At 38.9% G+C, this 18,656-nt stretch overlaps 1 protein-coding gene across 3 annotated transcripts in view; it reads left to right on the forward strand.

Annotated features, from left to right (window-relative positions):
* ESR2 (estrogen receptor 2) overlaps positions 1–18,656 on the forward strand; it is a 46,475-nt gene that overhangs the window by 19,841 nt on the left and 7,978 nt on the right. For all 3 annotated transcript variants that reach the window (XR_002440916.1, XM_021403877.1, XM_021403876.1), the window contains exons 3-6: positions 1,582–1,757; positions 4,491–4,607; positions 13,784–14,083; positions 18,359–18,497. Coding sequence is in view for 2 of the 3 variants with exons in the window: in XM_021403877.1 (XP_021259552.1) it covers positions 1,582–1,757; positions 4,491–4,607; positions 13,784–14,083; positions 18,359–18,497 (732 nt within the window). In the remaining variant the exon portion in view is untranslated. The remainder of the gene's footprint in view (positions 1–1,581; positions 1,758–4,490; positions 4,608–13,783; positions 14,084–18,358; positions 18,498–18,656) is intronic.

Here is an 18,656-nt window from a genome sequence, read left to right on the forward strand (position 1 = left end):
AGAGAGAAACACTTGTGATGACTGGAAGGTAAAAAGCAGCACTCCTTGGTGTGATGTTGCAGTCTGTACTGTTTCTTTATTCTCATCTGGAACAGCTTTGTGCTTTACAAGGGCAATAAACATAGGTTGCTACAGCTTATCAGTCAGCCACTGAGATGCTCTCTGACTGGATTCTCTTCTAACAGCTGGATCTTGATTCTTAAGTAAAGCTGCCTCTGCTACTGATGTGAAATGCCAGACTACTTTTCTCCCAAATACAGGGAAAGAGAAAAGAGCAGCAATGTATTTTCCTCCTTGCTTTTTAGCAGCATATTAGGGATGTGTGTGTGATACAGTCCCTCTATTCTAAGGGACAGTTTCCCCACGTTTGTCTTCCCAGGGTAGCAGAAGGGGGAATATGTCAGTGATTCAGAAATACATTAACTGTGTGCGTGTCACCAGAGACCAGGCTCATTAAACATCTAAATACCTTTATTCCCTGTAACAGCTGGATAAATGAACTTTAAAAAAAAAAAAAAAATCTTGCTGTAGCTTAATTCTATGATAAATACCATAACTTTTCTGTTCTGAAATTTGCTCAGAGAAACGCCTTTTTTTCCCTTTCCTAATCTTTTATTAGAAAACTGGAGAACACTCTTCTCAAATACTTGCAGCCTTGAAGGTTTTTCATTGGCATGTAGGTATTTTTGTCCTTACCTCCTGTCATGAAGACAGCACAAAGTCTACTTTCGATATGTTGGTTATAGTCTCTATGACAGCAGTTTCAACATATTTCTACAGCTCTATATAAATTTGCTTTTGATGATGACCAGATTTCTGCTCTGGAAATGTACCCTTGTTCTTCAGAAGTTGCGCAAACTGTGCAACCTGCTGTCTCATTCCAGTTGATGTTTCTTCTCTTTAATACTGCTGGAAGGCAGCATGAGGAGAACTCTGCATGAGAAGCCTCTGTGCTTAAATATATACCTTTAAGTTCACTGCACAGCTTTCCTCTTGTCAAACTGATGCTGAGAGTTTGCATGTGACAGTATTTTCCCTCTAGCTCAATACTGTATTGACATGAAGGTAAGATACACTACAACTACCAAGAAAATGATGTCCAGAGAAGTATACAATGGATGTGCTTCCTATGCCTACTTTACTGATGATCCAAGTTCCTTTCCTCGTGCTGTTTGTTTACAGGATCTTGGTGTCAAAAACTGGTTGTTCTTTCATGTTTTTATCCTGTTCTAATTTTGAGTTCCTAAGAATAGTTCCAATAAATTGCAACTACTTGCTGCGCTTCAGAACCGCATCTTATTAATTTACACAGAGCAACATGTATTTTTCTAATGTATGAAAGGATTTTATTAATGATGTTTCTCCATTACCCTTGTATTCTTACCTCCTTTTATTCATCATTTCCATTGTTAGGGTGATGAGCATTGGTGGTCACCTTGAACAGAAAGCTTTGTCTAACATTTGAGCTGCTCATTCACATCTCAAGTGAAAAATAATGAAATCCTTTGCTAGATTTACATGGCTATAACAGGGCTAGATTCATTTTTTCCTCTTTTATGACATGGTTTTCTTCTCTATCAGAGAGACATTAAAAAGGAAAACTAATGGCAATGACTGTACAAGCCCAATTGCAAGTAATCCCGGCTCAAAAAGGGACGCCCACTTCTGTGCAGTCTGCAGTGACTATGCTTCAGGATATCACTATGGAGTCTGGTCATGTGAAGGCTGTAAAGCGTTCTTTAAAAGAAGTATTCAAGGTAGGAAAATCAGCTTTTGATGATTTTGCTCAAATAAGTTGTTCCGTATGATCAGAGACTGCGGCAACTGGTCTGGTAGTGGATTGATCTAAAATCCTGGTGTGCAGTGCTGTCTGTGTAAGTAGAGCAATGTATCATTTGACTGCTTTGTCTTTTGGTTCTTCTGTTATCAACATCTGGAAACATTACAAAGCAAGCAACTCATTGCTTTAGAGAGGAGGTGGAGTACATGTCACGGGAAAGCCTTGGAGCAAAGGCCTCGGTGGGATGGCACTGCACACCTATGGATCTGATTGCAGTTTGCATTGCGAAGTAGACACAGTAATGGTGAATTTGTTATAGCAGACACAGAGTAGGTATGTCTCACATGCAAAGTTTTTGGACGAGCTATTCCTAACAAGAGTATATTGTCTGGAACTATCGAGTCATAGCATATAATATCTACATAGTGTGTAAGATATAAAACTGTGTAGCAAGTAGCAGGTACAAACCTGATTATTATTTTTCACTTCTCCCTCAAAGTCTACACTGAGGCACTTCTAGATTTCTGTATTGGAGGTTTCTACTTCAGTGTTTAAATTCTCAAATGTTTGGTATTTAGTTCAAATTTGCCGAGTGACTGCAGGATGACATAAATGTAGTTCTCTGAGGTTGTAGTCACAGCCTATGGGCAGTGACTTAAGCACTGTATTGCAGCTTAGCATCACATCTGCTTCTTACCCTTGGCTCTGGTTATCATGTCTTGGGGCCTCCTGGTGGGAACTTAATCAGATTGACATTGTGTTGACATACATAGTTAGTATTCAGAAACTTCTGCTATTCTTTGGTCTGTAATGTTCTCTTCCTCTGCTGCATGAGGCCTTCAGCAATCTGGAGGTGTATTTTCTTTTGGCTCAGTGTGGCAGAGTTGGTGTCACCATCAGAATCAAACTTAATTCAAAACTAGTTTGCCTTTCCAATTTATTGTGCAAGTTCTGCACAGGTGAATAACAATTTCTACAAATTGGTGAAAGTTCTTTTGACTTTTTAAAATAATTGAAGAGAACGTTGTCTCCAGTTTATCACAAATGGAGACCGAATTTGGTCTCAAAGTGGTTTCTGTCAGGAAAATTATTTGCCTGCTCTGTGCTGATCACATGTGCTGTGGCCATGAACAAGTTGCCTACTGTGGCCTTTTGTACACCTTAATGTACCCTGTCAGGTTACGTTTGTTTGTGATTCAAATAAGTGAAAGTAAGTTCTTGGCATAAAACGCTATCAAGCGTTCAGTTGCAACTGTTGTTATGAAGGATGCTGCTTGTAAAAATAAAAAGTTCTGGGTCTCCTGGAGCCAAGCATTTAACTTCTGGGCTATAGGAGGCCCAGAATTAAAATTAACCACTATGACTGGGCAAATGTGTGTGGTCTCCTCTGCTTGTCCAAGTTAGTTGTATATCAGTCCCATATCTCTGAACATCTGCCTGCAAACTAAACGATCCCAAGGACATGGGAGTTTTAAAACACTTTCTGCTCCTTTGTGCTTGAGTTATAGAGCAACAGAGAGCTTCTTCCTCCTTTCCCCCTGTGTTGTGTGAAGAGTGATAAACAGTAATTTGTTTTTCAGTCATATCTACCAGAAGGAAATGGGACAAACTGTAACCTGATCTCTTTTTTTTTTAAAACTCTGTTGGTTCAAAAATTCAAGGTTAAAATTATTTTAATTTTGCAAGGAAATGGTCACAATGGTTCAGTTAAATAATTGCTCTTGGGGACATGAACTCTTGGACTTGCTCATGAATCAAGGCAAAACACAAAAGCAAACAACCAACCTTGTAGACTGCTATATCTTTGTCTGATCTATTCTTAATATTTGAAAAAAAATAACAACCTGAGAGAAAAGAAATTAAGGAATGTAAATGATCGAATATTTTTGTGTTCTTTGGTGATGACTGCAAGAGAGATTTACAGTGTTTGGCAGCAGGTAATTTGATAGTATTTAGATCAACTTCATAGTCAGGTCTAGTTTATAGGAATAAACATTTGAACCAGATTATTGGTTAATGAAATACAACGGTGTAAAGAAATTCTGAGAAGTGGGGTGAGGTGGGAGAGAAGGGAAGACAGCTGATGCAAATCAAACAAAAAGTTGTTGATAATATATATAAAAGTTATACCTTGTGCTTTGTGATTGTCTTGTACAGTATGCGTTAATTTATGTTTGCCTTCTTTCTCAGGCTTTTAATTTCAAAAGAACAGCAGTAACAAAAACTTCTATCAGGGTCAGTTCTCCAAAGGCTTCTTCATTCCTGGGACTCACCAAGCTGGAGAGAGTGTTCAGTAAATAGAGTTGTAGGTTACTTAAATCTTTGCAGACTGAGGCTGTGTACACTGCTATTTTCAAATGTGCTGAGGAAAAATTCTGCTCTCTGCTATCTGTAGAAACCCAGTATACAGTAAGATGTTTTAGACTGGAAGTAAATTTCTACAAGAGTATGCCCCATTTTCAAGAATGTGTTGGTATTAGAAGATGCTTGGTTATCTAGTGGCCAACAGTAAAAGCTGGTCTATGCTTTCTGGTTACGTTTCTAGGCCATAGATTGATGTTTTCAGTACAGGACAAATATGTGATTTTGCATTGTTTAAATTAACGGAGCTTTGATAAGAAATAGGAGAGATGCTTAAAATCCCTGATTTGGGAAATAGCAAAGAGAGATTGTTGGAGATGTTAAATTTTTCTCCTTTACTCTGCTGCAGGACATAATGATTACATCTGCCCAGCCACCAATCAATGCACAATAGACAAAAACAGGCGCAAAAGCTGCCAGGCATGCCGGCTACGGAAATGCTATGAAGTGGGAATGATGAAATGCGGTGAGTTCTGTGTGTCGGTGTTGCTTGCTTGGGGTTTGTTGCCTTCAGTCAATTCTGTACAGCTTCCCCCCTAACTGATCCCCGGAATTCCAAAAAAGCACAATGAGGCAATTAGAGCAAGGTTTAAGCAAGTTTGATAGGTAGGAATGCACCGATTCTTAAAGCAGGAAGAGACTTCAATTTTCAGAAGAAAACTTGTGGGAAGGAGCAGGGAGTAGATTAAATGCAGGGAAACCATATTTCTTCTGCTGAGCTCTATAAAGGAAGCTTATTTGCATGCCATATTCTGCAGAATGGGAACTAAGAATACTTCTGCTTGAGCCTCAAGTCAAACTGAAATCTTTTCCAATGTGGTGGTAAATAAGCCTACTATGCTCTGTGGCTGAATGCAATGCAGGAGCAGCAGCGCTGCATCTGAGCAGTAGTAAATTAGCCCAGTGTCTAGCCTCCAATGGTGACAAAGAATGAAGAGGTAGAAGTAGGAGTGAGACTAACATCTATCTGAAGCTACTACTGAAAACTCAGCTTCCAAATATTATCAGTGTGGGACTTAGTGATCTAGAAGAGGTTTCTTGCTTTTATTAGGTCTCAGCGGGTTAATCAAACGGCGACTTGTCCAGTGTCCCCATTTTCAATCCTGTAAATTCTTAGTATCTACAACTCCCCATAGCAAGAAATTCTGCAGCTTGACTGCATGTCTCATTAAGGACAAGTCATCCATTTTCCAGGCACTTTCTGTGGGGCTTTTTCTGCTTATAGAGTGTTAGGAGGTACTTTTTTCTTGTTGTTGCTTCTCACAGACTTCTTTCAGATGATGACTTCCCATTCTTTCATCAAAAGAAGCAGTGAACTATCCCTGTTTATCACTGCACTATCCACCCTTTTGTTTTACTCCCCTCTACTTACTGCTGTTTCTTCACTGTAGGAGTACATTTAGAGTTTTAAAGGTTACTTTTAAGAAGAAAATCCCTTAAAAGATGATTCAATATCTAATGTACTTTTATAGTCAAGGTTTATTGTTCTCACAGTTTTCCCAGTGTTCATGATAGAAATAGGCTAGGAAAACATGACTTACGAACACTAGAATGGAAGGGACAAGGTCATTGCTCCTGGTCCTCAGTGATTTGCAGGCATGCATATCATTGCATCTCATTTAATGCAGATACCTATTTCTATTTCAAAGCTAGTCTGTGTTTTTGCCCTCCCACTGCTTTGATCTGGAGGCTGCTGGCAGAATATTATTTCTTTCATTAGGAACATTCTTCTGAATTCCATCCAGCATTTATTGCAGGATGTTTAATGCCCATTTTTTCTTGTGGCAACGTTGTCTTGCAGCTTAGAGGCTCTTTTCTTTATTGTTAACGCTCTGGTTGTATTTATGGACTACAGTCATATCCCCTCACAGCTTTTGTTTTATTAGGCTAAATAAACCAAGCAATCTCCTTGTAAAAGAATCTACTGACAGATTTTGGAAGTTAGGGTAGCTTGTCCCATGATAAGCTCCAGGATGGACTAATGCATTTTGCACTTCGATGACCAGAATTGTAGAAGGTATTCCTGTGAACTCTCCTCACTGTAGTAGCATTAAAACTTGTCTACATCTGCAGGAGGAATTCTCTGCATGCAACCCAGGATGCTGTTTGCCTTTTCCATGGTTGTATCATACTCACGGTTTGTAATCATTAGAAGAGCTGTTATGATTGTAGACTCCTTGTTCAATTCTAGCTGATAACTCCCAGCTTAGAGCCACAATTTCAATTGTTCCTTGTATTGCTTTTGTACTCCTTAGGTACATATAATGTCTGTTACTCAAAGCAGCTAGTTCTTCCTGCACTAAGTTCTTATTTTCTTCTGCACTGACAATGCATCTCACCTTTATTGGTGTTTTTCATTAATGTTCTTAGCTACTTTTTCTGACTGGTCTCCAGAAAGAAAAACCTTCCTGCAAAAGAGATGCTTTTTGAAACTTCATTTTCTGAATAGTGTTGCTGTCTCTTATTCAACTTTATGACTGAGAATTGTATTGTGTCTCTCTGAGAGTGTTTTCTATCAAGCTTCAGCTTTGGAGGGCTTCTGAAAAAATTGATTCTACTGTGATATAAGGTGGTATATAAGGTGGTCCTCCACAGTACTTTCTTCAAATGAATCCTTTCATCCTAATTGTCAAGGAAGCCCTGATTTGTGATTGGATCTCATAGGCACTACTACAAGTAATGTAATGAATGTTTATACAACATTAATGACACTTCAAAACTCATTTATATACTGATATAATATTAGATATGTCTATTATATCTGATACATTAAATATAATAAGTAACAGGAGTTATATTTTTAAAATAATTATTTTTTAATTAGTTTCAGTAGCATTGAAACTTGAGAATCTTGAGATTTCATTTGAGAACCTTAAGAAGTTAATTCGAAGGAAAGAAATGTAAAAATGCATTCCAGACAATTGAAGTTGAATTGTCTGAATTCCCTGATGAGTTAAGAGACATCTGCATATAAAGCTGATGTGTGGGGAAATGGTGGTCCCAGTATTTGACTGATGTTTAAACCAGAGAGATTTAAAAAGTGTATTTCTTGCATGAAACATAAATGACATTTCCTGCAGATCAGAGTGATTATATTTCACTTTTTTTCTTCTTAGAGCAATGCTTTATTCCCACTTTTATGCCATAGAGAGCCATAAAAGTGTACATTTTCTTTTTAATGAAGGCTTTTCCCCAGTCTCTGTGCTTTTCCCAGGTCACTTAGTGAATGCATTGGTTCACTTCTGCTAAAACCTTAGGTAGGATAGAATGGTTTGTCAGTGCGTATTTGCTTGGGAAGACTTGTTGTCCTGCAGAAGTGACAAAAGAGCCTCAATTACCACTTTGCTGGTTTATGAAAGCTCATCATAAACTCTACGCTGTTTGCTTCAAATCTTTAACTCGTGATTTTGCGTTATATCAATAGCCACCTTGAGGAAAATGTGTGTGTATATTTGTGTATGTTTCTGTGCGTAAATGTACCTGGATAGTATACGTTTTTTTAAAAATGGAAAGGAGAAAGTAGGAGAAAGTATTCCTTTGGAGTTCCCTGGCTTGAAAACTCTTGAATGTCATTGCATTTGTAAATGTAGAGAAGTCAACCTGACAATCCACAGGTATTTCAGCGGAGCCTAGCTTGGAGGCGCTTTGTATTAAGGTGATAATGGATTTTCTAACAGAATATTTATCATACTGCCAGAAGCACAGGGTCTTAGACACTGTATCTGTAAATTTCTCTGTAGGAAGCCTGTATTGCCTACTGTTCTAATCAAGAAAACTACTGCTAAATTTTGGCATTAGGAGTGATAGTAGAAAACTAATTGCAAAGAAAGCACTGTCATCAGGAACAAGGAAAACAGAATTACTACAAATATATTAAAAGTAGATTCTGCCCTGAAAACTTGAATAAAATAGATCAGGATAAAAGAGATCTGCTCTTAGAGCTTTCTGGTGTTCACCTAGGGAGCCTGAAATGGACCGAGCTGTTTGCCCAAGGTAAAGAAAGAAGAGGGGAGTTGCTTCATCACTTTGTTATAGCCACCCTGTGTGCAAATATGCTGGTGCTTTTTCTTTTTTTGCTTCCTGAGGCTGAAATAAACATTCTTTGGTAAGAAGTCTTCAGTATCCCTGTTGTTCCTGTTAGAATAGACTTAATGCTTCCAAAGACAGAACTCCTTTTTGCCACCTCCCTGATGAAATGAGAATGCTGAGGGTTCATACTAGAAGGTAATGGATAGATAGGGCCTTTCAGTTCTGGTATTATTCCTTAAGTTTATAGAAAGAAAACCAGATTTCTCTGTGGGGTGATATGAATTTTGAAGTTCAGAATTTAGCTTTTTTCTCCTCTATTTGCCTGCTGTTTGCAGTTTCTGGATAGCACTACATAGCACAAATACCGTAACTATTTTTCACGTAGAAAGTACATGGGAAAGAATGTTTCATGGCATTCCCTGGACATGAAATTTATTAACTGTAATTCAGCTATTTTAGAAATTACTGTAATTTCATCCCTTGTTCTCATATTTGTTCAAGGAACATTTAGATGTTGTGTTGAGGGAGATGGCTTAGTGAGAACTATTGGTGATAGGTGGACGGTTGGGCTGGATGATCTTGTAGGTCTTTTCCAACCTTGGTGATTCTATAATTCTGTATGTTCTTAGCAGACAGCAGCATCTTTGTCAGACCTGATCTGTGAATACAGATACACTCACCAGAATGTTTGCATTTCCTTCCAAAGGTGACTTGAGTGATAATGATTTACTAATGAAAACTTGCTCTCAAAAACTACTGAACTGACTAGTTATATAAGCAGTTGCCAGGGACCAAACTCAATGTTAAGAGCAACATGCCCAACCATGTACTGCCAGTAATTCCAGTTTGTGGTTCATCCACAGGTGAGTGAACAGGTTCTTTCTAATGATTTAACATAGAATATTCTGAGTAAGAAGGAACCTATAAGGATTGCCAAGTCTGGCTCCACACAGGACCACCCAAAATCCAAACTCCATGTCTGAAAGCGTTGTCCAGACTCTCCTGAGCTCCTGCAGATTGGAGCTGTGCCCACTGCACTGGGCAGCCTGTGCCATGCCCACCACTCTCTGGGGAAGAAACTTTTCCTGTTATCCAACTTGACCCTCCACTCCCTATAAGGAGCTGTAGGCCACCATGAGGCATTCCCTTGGCCTCCTCTGCTCTGGGCTGAACAAACCCAGAGACTTCTTTCAATGTGTTTTATTTCTTACATTCTTGCAATCATTTACCCATAACTCGAGGTCTTGCCCTTGGTCTAGTGTTCTCAGCTGAATACAGCTATTTTCTTGTGCAAATAATTGCTCTAAATAAGAAGAGTGCAGTAGAAAGAATGAAAGATTTGATCATCTTATGCAGTTTTCCAATTGCCTGAATTACCTTTATTTGAATGAATATTAGCTATTAAGTATATTTAGGGAGTTTGTGGCAATTTCAGTAATTGTCTGTAATCTTGGAAACTTGAAGTGTTTTATTACTGTGCCTTTACATGGGTTGATTTATATCTGTGTATACTGAAGCTAAACATTAATCTTGTCTGTAATTATTTCTTCATACAGATTTATAAGCACATGTGCCTTTTGGATGCTAATAAGCGTACAGGCAAAATTTTTCAGTACTGTCTGAACTTTGCATTTGAATAGGAAGCACAAAAATTCCTTTACATTGCTTAAATGTTGTATTAATTGGAAAAGCTACTACTTCCTAATGTGTCCATTGACTGGCAAGCTTAAATGTTGCTTTCTTAGCAGTGAAATCTTACAGTACGCTCTCTCTTTTTTTCCCCTGAATATCAGCTGAGTAAATTTAAATGTGGAAATAAATGAGTTTTCCTTTAAATGTGGATGAGTTGTGTTTTTTGCACACTGCTCAGCGAATTAGCCTTTGTCTGATTTGAAAATACACGGTAATTTAAAAAATTACAATCAAAAATTAGGTATTCTGTTTCCTTTTTTTTTTTTTTCCTACTTCACATCTTTTTGTCTTTTATTTTCCTTTTGGAAAGATCTGAGAACAGCTGATCAGAGCATATTGAGTCCCATAGTATTTGGTTCACTTTGGTGCCAGGAGCTGAACTAGGATTGATCAGCAGGTTGCAAATGCTTGCCTGAGCTCAAATCGCTTATGGCACGTGTGTCCAATTTGCTGGAATTTCATCCTCATTGTGTCACCAGACATCTCCTTATCTCACCAACTCCCTCTTCAGCCAGTAGCTTTTCCGGTCCTTTCAGCCAACTGAACTACTGTTCCATGGGTTTAATTCAAAGGCTGCTCTTCTTCATGTGTCTTCTATTTGGGGGATTCACATTTCCATGATGTACTGAAGAATGCATGTCATGGAGCAGCTGTTATTTTCAAAGAGCCCAAGAAAATTCATCCTCCACAGTGTGTCTCCCTGTGGCTTTTAGTCTGCTCTATTTTTCTTCTTCTGTCCTTCAAGGTGCCTGTTTTCAAAATACTTCAGCAAAGCGCTGCTTCCTGCTTTTGTTCGGTTCTCTCCTGGTGATTACACTCTCTTCTATGCACATTCATATGGAAGTCAGAGCCACGGATCTCTCTGTAAATAGAGCACGCTGATACCATGGTGCTTCCTTGTTCTGCCTCCAGTTGTACATTTGTTTCAGTTTCTTAGCACACTGCTGACCTTTCCTCTTTGTCTTTCCTGAAGGAAAATATTTACATACTTTCTGTGCATGGTGTGACTTCGGAACAGTCCGCAGCCCACTGTGCTATTTGAATATTTTTCTGAAGCTGACAAAGCGCATTCAGACTTTCCTCTTGACCTTTGTGCATTAGTCCAAAAATGAGACCTAGCAGAGTTCACCGTGTCTTCCGTGCATATATGCAGAAATTAGTCTCTGCCTTGCTGTCCTTTGACTTTCTCAAGAAGAAAAGAATTAATCCAGAAAGATTACTGAAGAAATCGTTTGGAACTTGTGTGGTTCTACAGGTAACACTTTTTTTTTTTTTTGAGTGTCATAATCAAGGTTGATTTTGTAAATGCACTATGAGATAATGCCTTCAGCTCTGGTTGTCTCTGGTGCTATGTTATCCTTCCCAAACCGCTGTTCAGCTTCTCTGGCAGCTACTAACTAGATTTCATTCGGCTAAACTAGGACTACGTAGTTTTGCAAATTGCTGATTGTTTTCCTTCAATCCAACATTTGTGGACATGTCCTGACAGTACTCAAGCCATTTCATGATACCTCTTCTCAGGAGACAAAACCATCCTTTCCCACAGTGTTGCAGAATTTAGGCCAGCACTTCCAGCTGGTTCCAAAGACTGTTGCAAATGCTTCATTTCATTTGGGTTCCTCCATGCTGGAGAGCTGTTCAATGAATTAGCTTTGCCTGTTTGTCTTCTCCAATCTCATATGCTTCCAGGTAGTGGGTGTTCTCTAGTTTTCAGAACTTCTTTAATGGTTGTTCAATTTCCTTTTACATCTGATGCCGTTTACTGAACAGGCAGCAAGTGAGGTTTGTAACAACGAGCAGTTGAAAGTTCCACACATGTAAAGTCAAGGTGGACCTGTTAGTCCTTATCCAGACTTTTCGATGCCTTCAGGTTATACCTGACTGGCTTCTGCATCTCATCCTTCTCACAGGTTGACTCAAATGGTGCTTGACAGCCGCTGAAGACAAGACAGGATTGTGATCTGACAAGCCACCTCACCTGGGGGACATCCACCACTGAGAGTCTGCATTCACCCAACATCTTATTTAGCAATAGCATCTGAAATTGTTATGGTTTTTTTTTGTGTGTGTGTGTATGCCTTTACCCTTTTTTATTTTTAATTTGACTTATGTATGAACCTCTTTGCTAAATTAAATTCAGTGTCAGTATTGCATTGCCTCCTTAGAACTTAGACAACTCATGTTCTGTGTTACTGATAGATGTGGATGAAGAATGATAAGAATTGCTGAGTCTGGTAGCTTGGTAGAAGGGAAACTGCAACGTTACCATGTCTGCTAATAGCAAACATGAGCATCTGTTGCCGTTAACAAAAACTCAGATTCTCTTGCACATATGCACACATGCAAATGGGTTTCTGGCAGCTGGTCCAAACCCACAGCCCTGCTGGTAGGTGACATCCAGATCCTCTGATATGGCTAGAGTCTGGCTTGGAACTTCTGGTCACTACAGGAGAACTGAAAAGCCGTTCCTACTGGCTTATCTGGTGGGTGTCATTTCCAGACCACAGGCTGGTTATTGTTCTTTGATAGCCATGAGATGAGCCAAGTCAGGGTGCTGGTTGGAACTGTTGGGATTTTTCCACCTTCGTTATTCCTCTACTCCTTTTTGTTCATGTACTTTATGAAGTAAATATTATGGTACAAATTACATACCCCAATAAAGAAGAACCAGATTCTGTGGCTGTGATGTTTTGGGCAGCACACCAAAACGGTTTAATAAACTGTAGTATTGTCAAGATAGCAGTGCTACATGAAAGGATGTTTTTGTGTAGTTTATGGGACTGAAACAAAATAAGACCACCTATTACTATGCTTTAAGACTCCATGGTCTCTACCTAATAGAATAATAAATGTTGATCTGATGTAGATTTATGCTACCGCTGGCATTTATGTATATATGAAAATTCAACGTTTGAATATCATATGTCGGTAAAAGTGTTGGCTAGCACAAGAAATTGTCTTTTGAAAGATTTAGAGGACAATTTCGCACTGATGTTGAAAACATTAACTGCTGGAAGATTCAAGCCTATGAAACTATTTAGTAACTTAATATTTTTAAATAACTTGATTTTTTTTTTAATATGATGAAAACTTGCATGTTAGTTACTGTCAAAGTTAATTTATAAATAAACAAAAAAGGTATGAGGGAAGCAGACACCATGGCTGAGTGTTGCATCAAATCCCCACTGTTTTTAGATCCCTTAGCCTCTTTCCACGGCTGCTCTTCAAGAATACAGTGATCCCACCAATAATACTGATAGGCAGAGAACATTTGATGTTGTCTTAATGAACAATAAAAAAATCATTCTGAGAATTGAAGACCTTTGTAAAAGAACAGCTCTATGAAAGAGTAGTAGTATTCTGCACTCATAACTCCAAAGTGGGGGCTTGCTCCATATAGTTGTAGATACCTGAATTCTCTTTGGGGAAATTCCTGCTGGCTTGACTGGATGTTGGGAGAAGATACGTTACCACTCAGTAGGTCCCTGGCTCAGCACCCAGCTAGCAGTGAGGCCCAGCTGTGCTTCTGGCTGAGATATTTATTCTGTCTTGTGGCTCAATCTTCAGAATTTTTTTTCCCCAATTAACATTCAAAACCAAATTTATTAACAGAATCAAACAGCTTTCTTTGATTACATTTAAAGACTGGGTTTATCTCTTTTTGATGTCAACAGGATTTTCCCAGGGACTTGTAAAGTGGATTCAAAAGTAAACATTGTTTTCAGTTATTTTTTCTTCAAGAGGCTCCACTGAAGCAAAGTTAGGTCAATGCTGAATGCTCTGGGAAGTCTGAAACTTGATGTTTAATGTTAGAACATCCAATATTGAGGGGCTTTTCCTCTTCTCCCCAAACATTTGGATTTGTACAGTGCAACAGTGAGAGAAATATATTTCAATGCAATCATGTACCTTTTGTGTCAGGCTCAAGAAGAGAACGCTGTGGATATCGAATCCTGCGCCGCCATCGTAATTCAGAAGATCAAGTGCATTGCATGGGCAAAACCAAGAAGTACAATGAGGCTGCAACCCGTGTAAAAGAGATCCTCCTCAGCACTGTCAGTCCAGAACAGTTTGTTTTAACTCTACTTGAAGCTGAGCCCCCCCATGTGCTGGTGAGTCGCCCCAGCAAACCATTCACCGAGGCCTCCATGATGATGTCCCTGACAAAACTGGCAGACAAAGAGCTGGTTCACATGATTGGCTGGGCCAAAAAAATTCCTGGTAAGAATTTCAATCTCTTTTTTACTTATTTATTTGATGCCTTAATGGCATAGTACTGTAAATGTGTAGCATGGGAGTCTTATACTTTCTATGCTATAGAAGTAATGGACAAATTATTGCTCTCAGATCTTCACTTGGGAGCGTTTTGAATCACAAAACAGCCTTACCCATGATATCTGTTGTTAGCCAAGTACTTGTTCAGCTTGCTAAAAAGCATGGTTGGTGTTACATGTAATTTTGATCTCGTCAGCTATAAATGCCTGATTAATCTGATTAAGTAAGTTCATTAAAAGGTGTATTAACTAAATTGCTATTGGAAAAAAGAAATAAGATTAAATGGTTTCCTTGAAATCCAATGAAAGCTTTGTATTGAAGCTGATGAAAACTGCTATGTAGCCAAGAACTGAGTCTCTGCAATTGCTTCAGCTGATATAGTTGGTACAGGAGAGAATCAGATTAAGAGGTGCATTGTGTTGATCTCAGAATTATTGTGCATTTTCCTTCAAAACAAAAATGAACAGGAATGGTTTGGGCTGTTGGTCACGCAAAGAGCATGCACTGAACTGCAACTACGCATGTTGCCTTGAATGTAACCTCTCTCTGAAGCATCCACGGATGTGTTATTCTTTAACTTCAGATATAGTGCTCTGCTGGAGGTGATCCCTACAGCTGCATGTATCTTGCACAGCAGCTGTGTTCTGCATTGCATCTAGTAGCCAGAAGCCCTGTCCATCTGCACTGAGGAGTCTGCACACCATGGCTGCAGTGCTGCATCCCCTTGTTACAGATTATCCATGGTTAAGCTGCTGTGTTGAATGGGTCAGGTGTGATAGTTCTCAGGTGTGCAAATTCCAGGTTAGGTGCCAGTGAGGAGATGCTACCACTGCACAACCATCTGAAACTGTGCTAGCTATTTGTAAGGGGTTTTCTTGTTAAGATGGAATGTTTTAAACTGAGTGCAATGAGGCAATGTTTGACAGGAAAAAATAAAGTAAATTCTCTAATTACAGATTGCTCTTCATTTCTGGTTTTTACTTTGAATTACATCTGTTTAAAAATAAAAATGACAGCAAAAGAAATCACAACCTCAGCCAAAAATGAAATTGTCAATCATTTTACAAACCAACCCCAGTTTTGACATTGATCATTTTAGCTTGTTTTCAACATACGTCAGAAGTAAAACCTTGTTCTTGGTAATAAGAGAATTGTATGAAGAAAACCTGTTGAGGCGATCAAAGCCCTTCAAAGCAGCTCCTGGGAATGTTTACTCTTTATCACGTGTATTTGTTTTTTTGTGATTGCTCATGTTAGACAGAACAGAAATAAACACTATTTTAGAAAAATGCCAAAAATAGATGTGAAGTGCAATATGTTCCTACTTATAAACAAAATTACAGTATAACGTGGCTTTTACAGCATCTACTTGAATGTGGATTTATTTTTTCCTTTAAAGTAAACACGATGACGAAGCTCAGCTCATAGAATTTCAGTTTGCAAATTCCTCCCTGAAGTCAGTCATCTAGATCCATGCACTGTTTCCTGGAGTCTTAGGAAAAAAAATAGAGTTCTTGACTCATGACCCAGTGAGCGCTAATTTTACTATAATTTTAATATATTTCCCTTCTAAATTAGTAGTGGATATTACTTTGATGGTCACCAAAAGTAAAAGAAAATGTTTTTATTTTTTCCTTCGTATCCTAGTGCTATATGTACTATATGCTGATAGAAATTTGGCTGATGAGGAAATCTAGATCTCTATATTTTTTTCCTTAATTTTTATGACTTTCTTTTATTGTGAGTCTTACTTTGTGAGTGTATTTTTGTTGTTGCTCATAAAAGTAGAAGACGACACCTGGCTTATTATTTTTTTTTCTCCTGAATTCCAATGATTTTAATTCAGTGGTATCAGTGGGCGTAACATGGCTTCAATAATTGCCTTTGACTTGGTTGACCTAGTTTAAGAGAGCTGAAGGGAGCTCATGGCTGTAACCATGTGGCTGAAAGACTGGATGTTGTCATTATATTGAAGTTTGGATTCGTTATGGAACATAGTTGCTGGCCAGAGTGATGTCTTTGGGTAGCTACTTCACATCCAGAAGATGGTTTTTCTTTTTCTGTTTTTCTTTTTTTTTTTTTTTTCTGTGCTGTTATGGCAGTCTATCTTAGTAATTTATATTAAAGGATTAGCTATAGAGCACAGAATTTAAAGGACATGCTCTACAGCCACAGAAAAATGAACAATTTAATGTACTTTGCAGCAAATGAAAAGGGAGCTTCAGATTCTGCAGTAGAAGCTGTCACATTAATGTGCTATCCTCAACCTTTAAACATGATTGCTACAAAAAGGAAAGGAATAGTCCTAATAGCAGCGCTCGATGTTCATAAATCATACTGTTGGTGCTGGTAATGCCTATTTAGCAGGTGTCATCTGGGATGAATCTGAATCTCTAATTACCTTTACGCTGAAAACTGGGACTTGGGCTGACAACTCTACTGGGATTTGTTTTTCAACCCCGTAACTGGTTGTTTATGCTGGAGAAATCAGCGCACGCCTCTGTAACTGTTGATTTAAATAAACCCCTGAAATGTCTTTGAGCTGTTGTTTCCCAGGAAACCATCCCTGTCGGTTTATCCTATTCACACTTCCATGGGTATTTTTCTCAAAGCACTTTTTAAATTACGAGAGTTTGGGTCTGGCAGATAATCTGCCGTTGGCTGTGAGTTCTGTAGTAAATTCTTTGACAGTGAAATCTGTGAGGGAAAGTACAGCTTGTGGGCTCCTGTTTACTCCTCTCGGAGTAAAGGAGTAAGGCTCTCAGAGTGAAAGGCAGCACTTTCAGTGATGAAAAGCAAGAGTACGCATTACCCAGCTTATGTTAACCTGGGGATGTCACCGTCTGTCTTCCAGGGCAGTACTTTAATAAGCTGAAAATGTATGGAACATTTATATAAATTACTGGCAGCAGATTTCACGACAGCGCAAATGTACAGTGCGCGTTTGAGGCTTCAGACAGCTGTCCAAAAAAGAGCTGCAGGAAACCCATCTCCCATAGCCAGGCCCTGTAATGATTTTTCACCATTTGGGGACGTGGTTACCAGCTCATCTAAAGCTGAAGCACCTTTGTTAGGAGTCTTATCTGAAGCGTCTCTGCTTTGAAAACTTTGACCTGATCTTGGTTTGGAACAGCGATGCAGATTGAGCACAGAACTGATCTTCATTGTCTCTGTGCTTTTCTTGGGCTTGCCTTTTGGTAATGGACACTTTTCCATTTTCTGTGTGGTTGCTGTTCTTGCTGTTCTTTATTTTCCTTATGTGTGCGTATTTTCTTTTTCATTATTCATAGAACCACTGAATATCCTGAGTTGGAAGGGACCCATAAGGACCACAGAGTTCAACTCCTCCTCTACGTCTTTTCTTCTAGTCTCTTATTGCAGGGAAAGGGGTGGGCAACAACTTCTTATCTCCTCTGGCTGTGTTGCTGCATTATCCTGCACTTGCTGGAAGTTCTGGAGAGAACTAAGTGCTGGAAGAGGCTTATGCACCATTGCATCAATTCTGTTCTTGCTTCTGGGGTGCTGTGTATGGAGGCAATGTAGACACTACTACTGCCATCAACTACCCTTGTCTTTTTTTTTTTTTTTTTGATTCAATCAACACATGGCATTTACAAATAGGGTGGTAACACAGAGCGGCCAAGGTGTGGCTTGTTTCATAGGTACCAAACAAACCCAGAAACACGCCTGCCTTGTGAGATAGAAACAAAACAAAAGACCAGGAGACAACCTTGCAAGCAGTAACCTCATATGTCATGGGAAAAGAATGGTCTGTTTTCTTAGGAGTCCTCCGCAGTATAATGTGGCAAATCTTTAATAGATGTGAGTTTCCATAGTGGTTCCTTGGTACCTTTCAGAAGTCTTTGGGGCTGTTATCTAAAGAGGTGCCCACACGTAAGGCAGGTCTGCATTCACCTATGTGCCAATTGCACTTCAGCACTGCTCTGATTTATTTATTTTCCCCGGAGACTTTCAATGTGAGGCTGGATCAGGCCTCAAATGTTGTGTGAAAGATTTGTCAAAGATAATCACAACTATTTATGTTCCCATTTGCGATGGCAGCAAGGCACTTCTGATATCAGTGCTCCTTCTTCTGGCTTTCTTCACAACTCATGTTTCTTTTTATATTTCTTCTTTTTATTTTTTGTATATTCATGACATTTTAATAAAAACAGAGATATAATCAAGTTGATTTATTTGATGCTGTTTTCATCATTTTAGGCTTTATTGATCTCAGCCTCTATGACCAAGTCAGACTCTTGGAGAGCTGCTGGATGGAAGTTTTAATGATTGGTTTGATGTGGAGATCAATCGACCATCCTGGGAAATTAATTTTCGCACCGGACCTTGTACTAGACAGGTAAGAGAAATCAACTTTTTGAGAGCCCTTCAGTTAGTGTTAGTTTGGAGGGAGGTGAATGGAGAAAGGAAGAGGATGAAATACTGGAGCTGATGTTAACGTTTAATTTAACAATACCGTTCACTTGTATTTTAACAACAATATCTTGAGAATTCACAT

Source organism: Numida meleagris, chromosome 6, assembly GCF_002078875.1.
Source record: "Numida meleagris isolate 19003 breed g44 Domestic line chromosome 6, NumMel1.0, whole genome shotgun sequence".
In the NCBI taxonomy this organism is placed as follows: Eukaryota; Metazoa; Chordata; class Aves; order Galliformes; family Numididae; genus Numida; species Numida meleagris.